This window comes from Chaetodon trifascialis, chromosome 6 (assembly GCF_039877785.1).
Source record: "Chaetodon trifascialis isolate fChaTrf1 chromosome 6, fChaTrf1.hap1, whole genome shotgun sequence".
Lineage (NCBI taxonomy): Eukaryota > Metazoa > Chordata > Actinopteri > Chaetodontiformes > Chaetodontidae > Chaetodon > Chaetodon trifascialis.
The window spans coordinates 26091140-26106720 of NC_092061.1; the positions used below are offsets into that span (position 1 = coordinate 26091140).

The 15581-nt window shown below is 39.6% G+C and overlaps 1 protein-coding gene across 1 annotated transcript; it reads left to right on the plus strand.

Moving 5' to 3' along the window:
- Window positions 1-281: 281 nt before the first annotated feature.
- Window positions 282-15205, plus strand: htra4 (HtrA serine peptidase 4). Its single transcript, XM_070964621.1, has 9 exons — window positions 282-708; window positions 8318-8417; window positions 8499-8703; window positions 10748-10942; window positions 11069-11101; window positions 11699-11813; window positions 11915-11972; window positions 12917-13012; window positions 15040-15205. Exons 1-9 carry the CDS (start codon window positions 282-284, stop codon window positions 15203-15205), a joined length of 1395 nt encoding a protein of 464 aa, XP_070820722.1.
- The last annotated feature ends 376 nt before the right edge of the window (window positions 15206-15581 follow it).

A 15581-nucleotide genomic window follows, 5' to 3' on the forward strand; every position in this document is an offset into this window, starting at 1 on the left:
TCTGCACAGAAAAACATGTACACCAAAACCTGGTGCAGCTGCATTCCATCGTGGCTCTATAATAACAGGAACGTGGAGCAGAATCCAAGATGAGCGTGCCACTACTAGAAGATAATTACTTGCCCTTAGCCAGTCCTATGGCTATGACAACAGCAGCAATGAGACTGTATTAATGTGCTTTCCCTGGATGAACTTCATCAGTATGGACACAAGCATCGGGACGTCATAGAGACCTACAGAGTCGACAAGAAGAGGAAGACTGCTGTGAATCGATTTGAGCCATGCTGAAGTCTGTGGCTTGCTTCATCCTCCTCACCTCCGCAGTTCACGCAGGTCTGCTGAGAAAAAGACAAACTTGCCCGCAGGTTTGCGATGCCTCTCTGTGCCCTGTCCCGGCGCAGGCCTGTTACTACGGGCAGGTGAAGGACGGATGCGGCTGCTGCGTGGTGTGCGCGGCCGGGGAGGGTGAAGCCTGCGGGGAGCTGAGCGGTGGTAACCCCCCCTGCGGTGACGGGCTGCGGTGCGACTCTGTGCGGGGGAAGCTCGGTGCGCTCCACAGCTCTTGCGTGTGCGCCTCATCCGGCCCGGTGTGTGGCAGCGACGGCAGGACTTACCCGAGCATCTGCCGCCTCAAAGCCGAGAACAGGAGAGCCGAGCTCGATCAGACCCCCCCGGTCATTTTCATCCAGAGAGGCTGGTGTGATTCAGGTGAGCTGTGTCATCAACTTTTTTTTTTTTTTTCTTTAGTTTATATAATGGAAAATCTTTACCAAAGGTCGTTGAAGTTGACAATAATAATAAATTCGGTCCAGTATGATAAGTAAACTCAATGTAATTCATTTGAACGCCATTTTTATTATTGTTCTTGTTACTTCTAATTACTTGTTCATCTTACTTCTTCTATTATCGTTTTATTACTTTCTCCACTAGGAATAACAATAACAGTAGTAATAATAATAATAATAATAATAATAATAATAATAATAATAATAATAATAATAATAATAATAATAATAATGATAATAATAAATTGAAATCTCACTACTAGATTATATTACAAAAATGCGAACAAAATTAATCGAACAAATCGAACAGCACTATCATTAAAATGCGGTGTACCTGCTAGGCATAAATAATAATCACATATGGTATAATAATTGGAGGCCTATAATACTAATCTTCGATCAGTAGTCAGTAGATTTGCTACTAATATGTATTTAAATAAAATTTTGAATGTATGACTTTGACTAGTAACTTGCAGTCCAGTAAAACCCCTCAAAGACATACTCAAAGTAAATCGAAAGCTGTTCTTGAATCATTTGGAGTACATGCATGGTTTTGGTCTCTTTTGAACGGTTAACACTCTGAACTTTTATCCCCAGCAGTTGCAATCACTGTAAGTGCTACTGGCACTGAGTGATAGAGGTTTGAACACTCTGAAGTAGAAGGAGTTTATTTTCCCTTGAATCTCTCTTTTTCTTTATTTTTTCTTTTTTTTCTTTTTCTTTTTTTCTTTTTTGCAAATAGATGCTTACAAATGACTGTATCTGGGACCTATTAGCTGGAAAACACAATGGGACTAAGTTCAATAAAAACCGGTAACAATACCAGAGAAACTGAGTATTTTCATCTGTTTGCTCTAATGATATATCTAAGCGTTCTTTATATTCATCTACATAAATATCTATATTAATATTCATAAAATTGTCATTATCTTGTTTATTGTATCTATTGGCTGTATATTTTTAGATTTAGACCATTTACTATGTTATATCACTTTACATAGTGAAATATCCCTACTAGCACTGAAATCCTTGATTTGAGGTGACTGGAGCTGTAAATAACCCACTGAAGTGGCATATCGGTGTCTTCACAATTTCATTGTCATCTGCAAAATTGGTTGCGAACTTCACTGGGAAGAAGAGAATGAGGTCCTTCTGTTCAACTCAGACTTTTCAGTTTTAATATGTTTGCTTTGGGGAATTGTGTCTTAAGAGTTTAATGAGAAGATCAGTACCAGCATCACATCAGTGCCATAAAGACTAGCCTACACATAAGCAATCCCTCAAGATTGGGTGCAAAGTTCACAGAGAATGATATGTTGAAGCTAGTTAGTTTGATAATAATAATATCAGACTAATAATGTGTGAATGTTTGGTTGTACCACGGTGACATGAGATTGATCTTAGCTCTGCAATAAAGTCCAACTAACCAAGATAGTAATGCAGAAAATGACGTTTCCACCTTCTGTGGCCAATTAGCGACCCACTGAAATAAATCCCAAACATCAAACATTCCAAAAAGTAGTGATACTGATTATATTCCTGCTGCTTTCTCCAGAGGCGATTACAAAGGGTGATATAATTCACCCTGGTAAAAGTAGAAATATATAATTGAGGAAAATCAACAGGGGAAGAAAATGAGAAAAGTTTCACCGTGCCCTGAGAATTACTGCTGAGATTCCCAGACAGACACTTAAAGAGCAACAGAAGCAACTTTCCACACGGAAGTCAGTTTACTTTTTATGAGGAGCGCAACTCACTCACAATCCAGTGAAAACATGCATGATGTCTTCTGTGGCTCTAGAAGAGCTTTCTAAAGTCCCACAACATACACATCATCTCAGCCTGACCTGAGAGGCTACACAATTTGTACAGAAATCCTATATTACAAACTGGGATGGGAAGTTTGAAAGACATGGGCTGTAAGTAGGCAGGTAGGGTCTGATGAAAGCTGTTGAGTTATATTATGGGACGTGAAGGATCCAGTGTATTTGGAGCTCAACCCGTACAAGAGACTAAAACAGGATGCCTTTGCCTCTTCTGTTGAGTCACTCAGTGTTATGGAAGTGCATTACTGAATCACTGGACTTCCTCTTTAAACCTTAGCTGTTCTGTGGTGGTATTGGTCAGTAATGAAGGAATTATGTTGCTAGTAAAGAGTTACCATGCTCTGTAAATACTCCATGAACAAATAAAGGTTCAAAACATGATCATATCTTCCTTTCGGTGTATGGTAAACCCCACTCATCATCACATGTTTGACTTGACAGGCTAAAAAGCCATTCTGGAGAGTGCAAGACTCTGGATGAAAAGCATATACAGTATATCTGTGTCTTCTCAGAAAGCTTTATATTCTGTAACGTTCCTCTAATGTTTTGCATATACACGCTCAGAAGAGAAACAAGACAAAATGCAGTCACAAATTCTCCAGTGATGGTATTTCATTCTCCTGAGGGGATCTTAACACCACACTCCTCTGCAAATATGTCCTCTTCATTATCCCATCCTGTGCTATCCATTTTTATAATGTGCAGCTTCTTATTGTAATTCATTAGAGAATTCAGCATGCATTAGTATGATTCCTGCAGGTGTGTAAAAGCTCACAGATATACAATGTAGAGGGGGGCATAAAATAGTACATAATAAACAGAAACTTCCTTATTAAGAGGTGTTTTACAAGCCTGGATTCACAGTAGTCAAATGACTGGATGAAAATGCTGACTATTGTGATGGGCCAGGATGTGACAAAGATGAACTAGCCAGTTCATAAAACTTTGGTTTCTCACATGGAACTCTGGTCTGGTATAGTCCTTAATAATATGACATTTAACAAAGTCAGCATGAGGATATACAGTATGTGGTTTAAAAAGGTCTATATGTAGCCAGTTTCACAAGGAGGTTAGATGATGGGCTGTTTCTTGGTCAGAACTAGTCCAGTTACCTGGCAACTGGTCCCAAGCAAAACATTGCCCGGCACCCTTGTTAAACAGTCAAATGTAATTTTCACACGGCATGGGTTTTTTAAAAGAGATGTAGCTGTTAGTTAATGAACTTCAGAGGTTCTTTTTCTAATGTTTGGACAGACCCAAGTTAGCTGTTTCCCCTTGTTTCCATGTCTTTAGCTAACTAGCTGCAGCTTCGTATTCACCACACAGACTACTGGCAAGAAAGCAAAGAAGCATTATTTCCCAGAGAGTTTAATCTATTCCTTTAAAATTTCTTTAATTTTACCTATTTACCTACCTATGTGTACACTAGCAATGTAGTGGAGGCAGCACTTCAGCAGCCCAACAGCCCTTCATCAGTGTCACAACAGATTCTATTAATATAATTAATAATTATATTAATTGGTTTGAGTTCTTTAATGGGTTTCCAGCAGAATGCATGCTAATTACATGTGTCAGAATTGATGTTTCACCAAACAGATTTGTCAGCATCAACATTAAATGGTCAGTTCACCGAGTGTGCAGTAGTGATTTATATATGGTGTTACTGCTTGTAAGCATGCAGATTTTTTTTCTTCAGGTTTTGACACATGCCTCCAACCTTATACAACAGATGTTAACATAATTTCAAAGTAACACAGATAACTCACTCGGGATAATCCAGAGACCTCAGTGTGAACAGTTTCAACTGTAACAACTTTCTCCAAAAAATTGTTCCCAGGCAAGTGCTAGTGACAATGCGTCCTGTGATGGAAAGACATGTTGACATGACTTCTTTTTAGCATATGTTTCACTGTGAACACCACAAATAAAAATCTTTTACACATCCCAGATTCAACTTGGAGTAAGTAATTTGCGTGAAATGACCCTCTAAAGGTAAAGAATATAATCTTTAAATAAGAAAACTTAAACTGTAACCCATGCCACCGGTGTAGACAAGGTAAAACGATGGCTGTGACTTGCAGGTGGCAGTGTGCATGTGAAGAGGGCCTTTCATCACCCTCCATTACTGGTGCTCAGGAAGCAGGGTGAACTGGAAACAGACAGGGCAAAGCTGCTCTGCCTGCTTCATGAGTGAGTGAGACAAAGAGAGAGAAAGAGCAAGCACGTCTTATATATGCTCTGCAGGATCTACCATAATACTAAAGAGAAACCACTCATACCTTGAACCACTAACTGTGTTTCCCATTGGCTGTTTTGCTTTTTTCTAATAAGTGAAATTTGTCTTAATGTCTTAATTCCCAAAATTTCGAAAACTTTGTCAACATTATGTTAGACATGATAATTCAGTATTTTATGATGTTGAAAGCCATGGCCTGTTATCTTTGTTAAAGCTTTGTGAAATGATATTTATTTATACAGTCTCATAGTCTCTCTCATAGTCTTTCAAAAGGAGCTGGGGTCAAAGCACTCTCAATTCCCTAAATTCACTGCAAAATGTATTATTATATTTAATTAATTTTAAAAGTGCTTTTGATAATGGATGACAAAATATATATACATATGTGTGTGTGTGTGTGTGTGTGTGTGTGTGTGTGTGTGTGTGTGTGTGTGTGTGTGTGTGTATAGAGAGAGAGAGATTAGGGCTTCGACTAACAATTATTCTCGTTATCAATTAATGCGCAGATTATTTTCACAATTATTTGATTAATTGTCTATAAAATGCAAAAAAGCATGGAAACCGCTCATTACAGTTTCCCAGAGCCCAAAGTGATGTCTTCGTATTACTTCTTTGGTAAAACCAACAGTCCCAAACCCGAAGACTCTTCATTAATTGTTGTAAATAAAAAAGAAAAGCAGCAAATCCTTCCATTTAAGAAGCTGGAACCAGCAAATGTTTGCTTGAAATATGACGATTAATTGATTATCAAAATAGTTGACAATTAATTTTCTCTCAATCAACCAATCAATTAATCGACTGATCGTTGCAGCTCTAATATGATAGATAGATAGATAGATAGATAGATAGATAGATAGATAGATAGATAGATAGATAGATAGATAGATAGATAGATAGATAGATAGATAGATGAACTTGCACTATCAACAGTCTACAACAGTGTGTACAACCAAAAATTTTGAATAGAAACATGAAACTTGTTTGAAGATAAATAAAGAGAATAAAATAAAGTAATGGTCATATAAAAATAGCAAAAAGTCATATAGTATTTAGTACAATCTTTGTAAAAGTACATTAGACAAATTCATATTTCAAAAAGCTGAATAGTTCCTTTTCTCTTCTCTCTGGACACACTCTTTGGGCAAAAGATGTTCAGAGTGAATTACTCGATGTCCACAACTGCTGTGCTGAAACTGGGCTTTGTGGAATGATTATTTCCACTAGTAGCAGTGTCAGCGAAAGTATTGGACAAATAGAAATGTTGACCTCATATTGGCTGTAGAGTAAAAGCCATGGGATCACCCATGTCCTCTGGGGACTATGAGTGTCTATGCAAACTTCATGCTGATCCATCTTGTCATATAGGAGAAATGAAAACTTTACCTCAAAGACAAAGTCATCACAGGGTCAACAATGTCAGCAGGATTCATCCTCTGGGCATCATGAGTGTGTGTATCAGATTTCACCTCTGTCAGTCCAGTAGTTGTCAACATCATAGTCTGGCCATAAGTGGTGACCAAACAACACTGCCACACCAAGAGCCAGGCTGCTAGCATGGCCAAAAATTGGATCACCTCCACCATAAGCAGGCCACATGGCAAGGTCTGATTTCTGACACTGACTTCCTGGAAGGATGCCACCTGGAAAGGTCTGATTCTGAAAATCCCAGTACCCCATGGAAACTTTCTTTTTAGCCCAACATTCTTAATGTGGAAGGGATGCTGCAACCAGGCTGATTAAAGATGTTTCCTTGTCAACAAACATGTTTATGTTGACATGTCAAGTATACATGATATTCATCTGATGGGTGATCCACAGTCGCATAAATTGGCATAACCATACAGAGTAACTGAGAAGACAGTGTATGTTACAGGATCTGCCTGCCAATGACAAGCATACTGTTGATTTGTTGACAGAGCTCGCTGACAGGCAAAATAGTTGGTGTTCTGCCGAACTACCTCTTGGCAATAGACTCACTGTCATTTGCATTTAACTATGTTTCTGCAGAGACAAGTTCATTTATGTAACTCTGTAAACACAGCATCATTGAGAATGTGGTGGCTTCATAAGAGGAACTGCGTATTTGCTTCAGGAGCAGAGGAGGAGAACGTTGAAGAGATTATCGGGGAAGAGATTTCACTTCCCTTAGTGGACACAAAGAAAGGTGGTCACAGCAGGTTGCATTTGAAATGAAAGCCAACCTACTACAAGCCTGAAACTGTTGAGATTTGAATTTCCTTTTCCTGTTTTGGACACTCAAGCCTTCCACTCTTTTGATATCAGTTCATAAATTGTATAGGTACAGTGGTGGCAAGGCAGCAGAGATGAATAGGTGGCTTTAGCATGTACTCTTCTGTAGTCTTCTGTTTTTTAGGAAGAGGTTAGTTTGTGCTTGTGGTTAGTTCACAGTCTCAGTGAAATTAAAGACCACAAAAGCTCCCAGTAGAGCAATGATGTGCCACTACTTGCCTAAAAAGTAAGACTTATTGTAAGTCATGTGCTCTGAAAATGCAGCCTAGTATTTACTCATATGAAGATAAATGAATGCCTCTCTAGACTTTCACTATTTTCGGTAGCATCTTTGCAAATTCAGAATTCATTAATATGTTTAAAAATGAACAATGAAAGAATATTAAAAATGTTATCCACATTTAATTAATTACAGTCTAAGGCCAGACTCAGTCTTGCAGGTGAGACAAGACAGCCAGGGTTAATTTAAAAGTTTCCTGTCCACAGTTCATTAATAGGTGGTCAGTCCAAACAGCCAAGCAAAGGAAAAGGGGTGAGGCAAGCAGGCAAAACAAGCAACGAGAAAGGCAAGGTCAGAGGTCAAACGTATGTGCTTGAAAACAAACATAATTGAGCACATGATTATCACAACAGAAAGATTATCACAAAACATGCATAATACATAGCATACACATACACAGACATACAGACAACCATGGACATCAATGTGGAATGCAAATCATGTCAGGGTCATTTCAGGGGTTGGCAAAGGAGTAAAAGCAGGTATTAAGAGACATTTAAAAGAGTCCAGAGACTCTATTGTTCTGATATTTAAGGACAGAGCAGCACACAATGGTGGGAAAGTGAGGGAAAGTGACCAGTATATATGTTAAGGAGCTGAGTAGGAGATTGGAAACAGGTGTACAGGCGGATGTGGGAGTCAGGGCTGAAGGCGGGAAAGGGCTACTGCAGAGAAAAGATGAAGCGGTAATGACTTAATAACTGACAACAGGAAAAGAGACAAGAGTATTTCACTGATCTAGCATTGCACTGCTATAGTATGACAATGTTTGACTCACAACAGTTTGAAAAAAGGACCAACCCAACCAATTGGCTCTGCCATCCATAGAGCTATGGCACTAGCATAGCTTTGAATAAAGTTTTAGCGATTTAATCCATCACGTTTTAGAGCAAATGAATGCCCTAACCTGTCTATCTATTATTCTGTATTATCCTCAAAGGAATGCAACATTCAGGAAGTATGCGCTACAAGTTCAACTTCATTGCAGACGTGGTCGATAAGATTGTCCCATCTGTGGTGCATCTGGAACTTTTCCAAAGGTAAAACCAACTGAAGCAAGAAAATGAAAACAACTTCAACACTACAAAATAATGAAGCCCTTTTGCCCTTCTTCTTGCCAGACTGCCATTTTTCAGTGAGGAGGTCTCTGTGTCGAGTGGCTCGGGGTTTATAGTGTCAGAGGACGGCTGGATCATCACCAATGCTCACGTACTCACCAACAAGCAGCGGATCAAAGTAGAGCTGAAAAGTGGTTTGCAGTACGATGCTACAGTCAAGGACATGGACCTGAAAATGGACATTGCACTTATCAAAATCGAACCAGATGTGAGTACTCACTGTTTCCCCTCAGCTCCCCAAGGACCTTAGGCTAAACTCTGTCTTTCATTTTCCTTTGGCAGCTTGTCATCAATGGCTAACATCAAAGTCTATTAATCCTGAACATAAAGGGGGTGCGTATTCCATGGAGGAAGTCAACGAGGGCTTGTGCCCACCAAAATTAGACTCTATTCCTTAACATGGTCAATTTGTCATCTGACTTGCTCTGGGGTGGTATTTGGTCATGCCTTGTAAATTCAAAGCCTCAGCTATTTTCTGTGTATTTGTGAGCACAGTTCTGAATAAAACATGTCCACACAACCAGCTGCTTTGTATGATAGAGGGGACTCGACTTCCGACCACTTCAGTCAGACTATGCTCAGCATGAAGTACATGATTAACATTTTTAGTTCTGATTTGAATACAAGAATACCTCAAGATCAAGAGTAAACCACCATCACTTTATTTGACTGCACTATAGGTGAAGGAATTTGTCTTAAAACAACCAGAGAGTGGTGACAGCTTTATGATGCTATATCTCTCTGTGTTACATTCCTTGTAGAAGGTGCTCTAAGGCTTGCCTAAAAGTCAAATTTCTCATAAGGCTCCATGCCCTGGGAAATGTGGCCATAAATTTGGCTGAGCATTACCTTCCGAGATAAATGGCCTCAGCCCAGAATAAGAGGAGGCAGACAGAGACAAGCTAAGGCTCAGTTTAGTTTGGTTATTCAACAACACTTGTTCAACACATAAGTTCAGCTTGAAAAGAAGCAATCAAATGAAAATTTGAATTACCTATATGACAAACTTTGTGAATAATAGAAATGGTTTTATTTGATGCAAAGTTTGGTGGTTACACGCATATCCTAGAGCATCCATGGAAAATGGTGGAAGACCCAGGAACAGGTTAGGTACATTAGCACACTTTGGAGAAAACCAAAAGGTAAAAGTATTACCTTGTTAAAATTCAAGTTCCACAATCATTTCTCAGACGCAGAGCTACGAGTAAAAATGTTTCCATTGACGGAAGAAAACCTGATGATAGGAGTACTCCACTTTAATATGCAATGTTGGAAAACTTATTCCACACACTCTCTGTCCTTGTCAAAACCTGGCACCTACATCACCCACAATCCAACTGGACTGCACACGGTTTGGTCTTATATTCGTGTGTGTGACGCTTGTCATAGTTAATGTAGCCTCGAGCTGCGAGCCTCAAACAGAGATGAGGAGTGGGTCTGGTAAGCTCACTGCTTTAGAACTCCACGACACCAGATTTTTATTTATTTATTTATTTATTTTTAATTTTTTTCAAACTTGAAGCCTTGAGACACAACCAACACTGACTCAAGTGACATCATTTGAGGCATTTCATTAGATTTCCCTTTTGAGCCACAAAAGACTTTTTCACACATACAGTAGTAATCTCCTACTCCTGTAAACAGCCTTTGGTGTGTGGAATTGGTGGAGTTCACCCTTGGGCAGACTAGACAAACTGCTCCATAAACTGTTACACTTTTTTGTTCTAAAACCCTGTATTTAAGCTATATTTAAGATCTATATAAGCTGTGGGTTTCTTCACCCAGTCTTTTTTGTTGTCACCAAAAGAGTTGTATCAAGAAGTCAAGAAGTCAACGGCAACTGCAGTTACTTCAGATTCTGCAAGCCTTTTTCACCTCTCATCCCAAAGGCTTGGTTCAGTTTGAATGAAGCCGCTGAAAAGTCTTGAAGAATCTAAAGCAAGCATGTCTATTGGAATTCTGTGGGGTTTGTGAATAGACAAGAACTTCTTGGCCTTTCTAATAAAACGGCTCTTTGTGTCAATCAAGCCTTTCTAGTCTCATTGACCTTCTGTTCAATCCATACTAACTTATAGTTACAGTGTCCAGGAGGGCTAGTTAGCCTGCTGACCTTAAATAGTCTGACAATGCCAACGTCAGCTAATGAATGAAATAATGACATTACTTCATCCACAATGTGTCTCTGCTCCATTCAGAAAATTGATTGTTATCCATCTCTGTGAGTTCTTTTGTCTCTTTGTGCCTCGCTGCAGAGTCCCCTGCCTCCGCTTCCTCTCGGCCAGTCCTCAGACCTGCGCCCCGGTGAGTTTGTGGTGGCAGTGGGAAGTCCTTTCGCTCTACAGAACACCGTCACCACCGGCATCATCAGCACTGCCCAGCGCAAAGGCATGGAGCTGGGCTTTAAGGACTCTGACATGGACTACATCCAAACTGACGCCATCATTAATGTCAGTGAGAGCACAATTAGCATGACAAATACTATCAGTGCCTTTCTTGGTTCTGTATTTCATTTCATCTATCTTGACAGGTTTTTGTTCTCCTTGAATAAAAAAAATGTTTTTGTTGATTCACAGTACGGCAACTCTGGTGGACCACTTGTCAACTTGGTGAGAGGATTTATAGTGCTACAATGTATGAAAATGGATATCGCCAAACAATTTGCATATTTGTTCTGCTTTCTGCTATGTAGGCAAACTTTCCTGTTTTATTTATGACAGTGAGGACTGAGGTCATGATTTTGTTTTAATTACTACCCGGAGTCTCAAGTCTGTTCCCTCAGTTTCAAGATTATGCCTCCCTCACAGTATTTTAGGACAGGACCTGATGATGGAGGCCTTTACATTGTTGCGGTGGAATAAAATCATACAGATGGCACAATCATTTATCAAGGCTGCTGCCGCCAGCTTCCTTTCCATAAAAACGCAGTTCTCTCTAAATGAGGACAGTTGCCATACCAACGGTGTATTTTATAAATCGTCCTTCACTGTGAAAACACAGATAAGTGACTACAACAATCAAGACTGATGTTTTTTGTTGTAGGTAAAAAGAACGCTTATTAGACTATGTGCTATTTTATGTGCATTGGGGAAAAAAAGAAGCATAATATTCTTGCTGTTGTTTTGCTTTTCCAAGCAAACCAATGTAATCAATGAAGCACTTAAGAGCACAATCTCATGGCTCTCCTTCCTTGTTGTGTTTAACAGGATGGAGATGTAATCGGCATAAATACTCTGAAAGTGGCTGCAGGAATCTCTTTTGCCATCCCAGCGGACAGAATACGCCAGTTCCTCGCTGAATCCTACAGCAGACAAGTCAACGGTTAGCAGGATATAATGTTGGTGTTGGTGTTTTCTAGGAATTATTATATGATCTCATTCAATCAGTCAAATATTTCATTCATTCATTTCATTTGCCTTTAGGAAATACAGCACAAAAAAAGAAATACTTAGGTGTCCGGATGCTGCAGCTCTCACCTTCGTGAGTAAACATCAGAAAAACCCTTTCTAAAACACTATATATTCATTTTTGGAAAACATCCAACAAGACTCAAAAGTCTCTGTCCAGGCTAATGGCTCTGTGAGTTGTACCATGGAAGTATTATGACAACTGCATGTGGGACTCCAAGATGCTGTCCTTTCATTTCAGTGAAAATCGCTCATGAGCACATTAACCAAAAAAATGGTTTTCAAGCTTTTGGATTTATTTCTATTTGGTAAATAGTGGTCTGATCTTGGACCTGCCCCATTGGCCCTGCTTGGCTCATAGATTTTACATTGGGATGACATCAACATACATAAATTTGCTATGCTAGGTTTGGTAAGTTTTACAAATATAAAGCCTTTGTCATTAAAAAATTTCTAATACAAAGAGAGTGAGTAATAATTGACCTTGTTTGCAGTCTGAGGTGTCCCATCAGCAGTTTCACAGGTCTTTGGTGATGGTCTATGGGGAAAATTTCACTGTAAGCCTGAGTGACAGCAGAGTATCCAGCTTTCTTAATACATCCATTGATTGTACTTAAGTACAGGGGCTTCCAGCTACATGCTAACACCAGAATGTTATCATCCTCACAGGGACAATACTAACACACTGGTATTTGATTTCTCATAATGATTGTCATTTATTTATTTATTTTTTTTCATTATTATTTTTTTTTATTATTATTATTATTATTTTTATTGGAAAGCATCTGGAGTTAATCAGTATTCTGCAGAGTAAGGAGTTTAGGCACTTTTACAAAATGAAACAGCAGTGCTGTGAAGTGGCATTTGGAGTTGTCCGGATATTCCCTGAGGCGTGGAGTAAGAGCACCCCTGCAGTTCTCAAGGCTGCGTGTGTCTTTCTGAACAACATTTGATCTAATTTGAGTTGTTTCAGTTGGAATAGACTGTTTCTCTAATTCTTCGTCTCCATTTCTCCAGTTTAATCCAAGATCTCAAGGAGCGTGAGAGTGACTTTCCAGATGTGAGCTCAGGGGTTTACATTTATGAGGTAATACCTGCAACAGCTGCATCCAGGTAAGAGTTGAGCAACAATCTCCTCTATTATCTGGTATGGAATCTCATTCCATTCAGCTTGCAACATAACAAGAAGGGCAAAAATTAACACCATATGTTTCTTACTGATGATTGGCTTTTCTTATAGATCAAATCCACTTCTCTATATGATGGATGGAAAATTTACATTATACTGGTTGTCTATGAGAGTCCCCTCCTCTTAAAGCTATAATCTCAATGCTTTCTGTTAATTAAATCTTTGTTAAGTCACTATCACCAAAGAGGTAACACAATGGTGACTGAGACCATGGCCCACTGATGAAAGTATTGCAATATTTATATATTTGACAGTGAGCTTAGCACTTACTGGTATCGTACATCAAAAATGTGGCTTTGACCACAGATCAGTTTGAAATGTTGCAGGGGGTAGTGTTACAATAAGGAGCAGCCACAGTGAACTGTTAGATGAATAGCTGCAGGCAGCAGGCTCTCTGTAGTTCCCCTCAGCTCTACGGAGCATTTTAACATTTCTCGGCTCCTTGTTTCAGTTTTAGAGCTTACACCTTTTCTGTTTTGTTTCAGTCTCACCACTTCTACCAAACTCACTTCCAGCAGCAGACAGCTACTTCCAGCAAAAAACCCTCTGATAGACCCACTGTACACTACCTGCCCAGCCAAACAGCAGACAGACAAAGTTAGTGAGTAGCTGGTGAACACAGTGGCCAAATCGATCAATCAAATAATCAAATATTTTGAAGATAAATGCTCCTTTTGTTTTTTGTTTGTAGGTAGGGGGCAGAGGTTATTAGAGGTTTTTGGCTGGAAACAGCTGCCTGTTGTGACTTGAAATGGGATTATTGAGAGTAGATATTTTTAGGCTGGAAAACTATACAAATTAAACTAAAATACATTCAAAAGCTCTGAAGAAATGAGGGGAAGTGCAGATCTGGGTGGTAATTCTGTGTGGACTCATCCCTAAGAGCAACAGCTTTCACATCAGTCACTTGATCCCTTGTAAGCATTTACAGTCGAATATATGAAACTATGAACATTTCCAGTTCTTACACTGGATTTCAGGACTGTATATTGTAGTAGAGACTTTCTCATCCTGGCAGGAATAGTTAGCAATGAATAATCCTAATTGACACAGTATATCTTGATATTATTCACCAAGGTCAACCTAAAATGTTCGCTCTTGCATAAAAGATGATACATTCTTTAAAGATTAAATATGTCTTTTTCCCATTGGTCTAAGTTTCAAAGTAAGATACCTCACCAGTGAGTTGTTTTTGTTTTTTTTATTTATTAGAAAACGTTACCTGGAGTGAATCAGTATGATGCACAGGAAGAGCTTGTTTAGGCACTAGGTTTTACAAAATGCAACAGCAGTGCTGTGAACTGGCATTGAGGCCTCTGGATATTTTCTGAGGAGTGGAATAAGAGCATCCCTGCAGTTCTCAAGGCTGTAGATTGAACTGTGGTCTGGTTGCTCATTATATTTGTGCTTCCCACAGGCAAAGCTCTGATATCTCTCTCTTTGTGGAGACAGGATCTCTCTCTCTGACTCTTAAGACTTTCTATACTTTTAATAGTCCAGCACCACCTCCCGTGACATTGAAGCCTGAAGCTTTGAACAGCATAGAGTCGTGGTCTACCATACGACCAATACAGCGGAGGATGTCAGTTTACCATGATAATGCTGAATTGCTCACTGTATTATTCATTGCAGCCCTCACTATCGTCTGGTGAAATCAGAATGTTGTCTTTAATCTAACAGTCTTGCATGTATTGTCAATCAGTCTGCATAAGATCATCAGCAAGAGTAAATGCCTCAAATGCAAATGTCAAGCAGTGCAGCGCATCATAAATCCATGAAACCGCAGCTCCCAATGTGTGCTTTGGCTCTTGAAGGGGAAGAACCTGACAGGAAAAGACTTGTCCAAAGGTCAATGATGCTTTCCTGAGGGTGTGAGATCTACCCGGCAGGAGTGGATCTGTTGTACTGAGGCTTTCTGTGTGAGTGATCCATGGCGTTGTTTCCTCTGCAGCGCTGGCATGATCAATCACGACGTCATCATCAGCATCAATGGGCAGCCCATCCACACTACGCAGGAAGTGAGTGAAGCCGTCCAGAGTGGCACCGCGCTTTCAGTGGTGGTGAGACGAAAAGATAAGGATGTATTGCTAACTATCGTTCCTGAAGAGACTGACTGATGCCACTGACTGTAAATGTCAGCCATTAAAGAAAACGTGAACTTATACTGTGCCACCGGTAGAACAGCTGTTAGTGATGGGCCCTGCATTTCTTTTGTGGGTAGGAGGGCAAAATACTTTCAGTACAAAAGAGAAAAATGTTTCAGTGATCTAAACCACATTTTGTCAGTTTCTCAGAATGAAAGAGTAAGAGCTTCTTTCTAGAGCCACCATTTAACACAAATGTCCACCAATCATAGAGGAAGAAAGCATCAGCGGTAGATATGCAAATTTCTACACCCATGGCATCATGGAGCAAGACACATCATGTTCCAGCTGACTTAGGCAAAACGCCACAGTTGTAAACACACCTTGGTATTCAAACTACTGTGACATG

Coding starts and splice junctions, on each gene's coding strand:
- htra4 (XM_070964621.1), top strand. CDS start 282: ATGCTGAAGTCTGTGGCTTGCTTCATCCTCCTCACCTCCGCAGTTCAC. Junction 8,704..10,747: donor TTATCAAAATCGAACCAGAT/GTGAGTACTCAC, acceptor GCCTCGCTGCAG/AGTCCCCTGCCTCCGCTTCC. Junction 11,814..11,914: donor CTACAGCAGACAAGTCAACG/GTTAGCAGGATA, acceptor ATTTGCCTTTAG/GAAATACAGCACAAAAAAAG.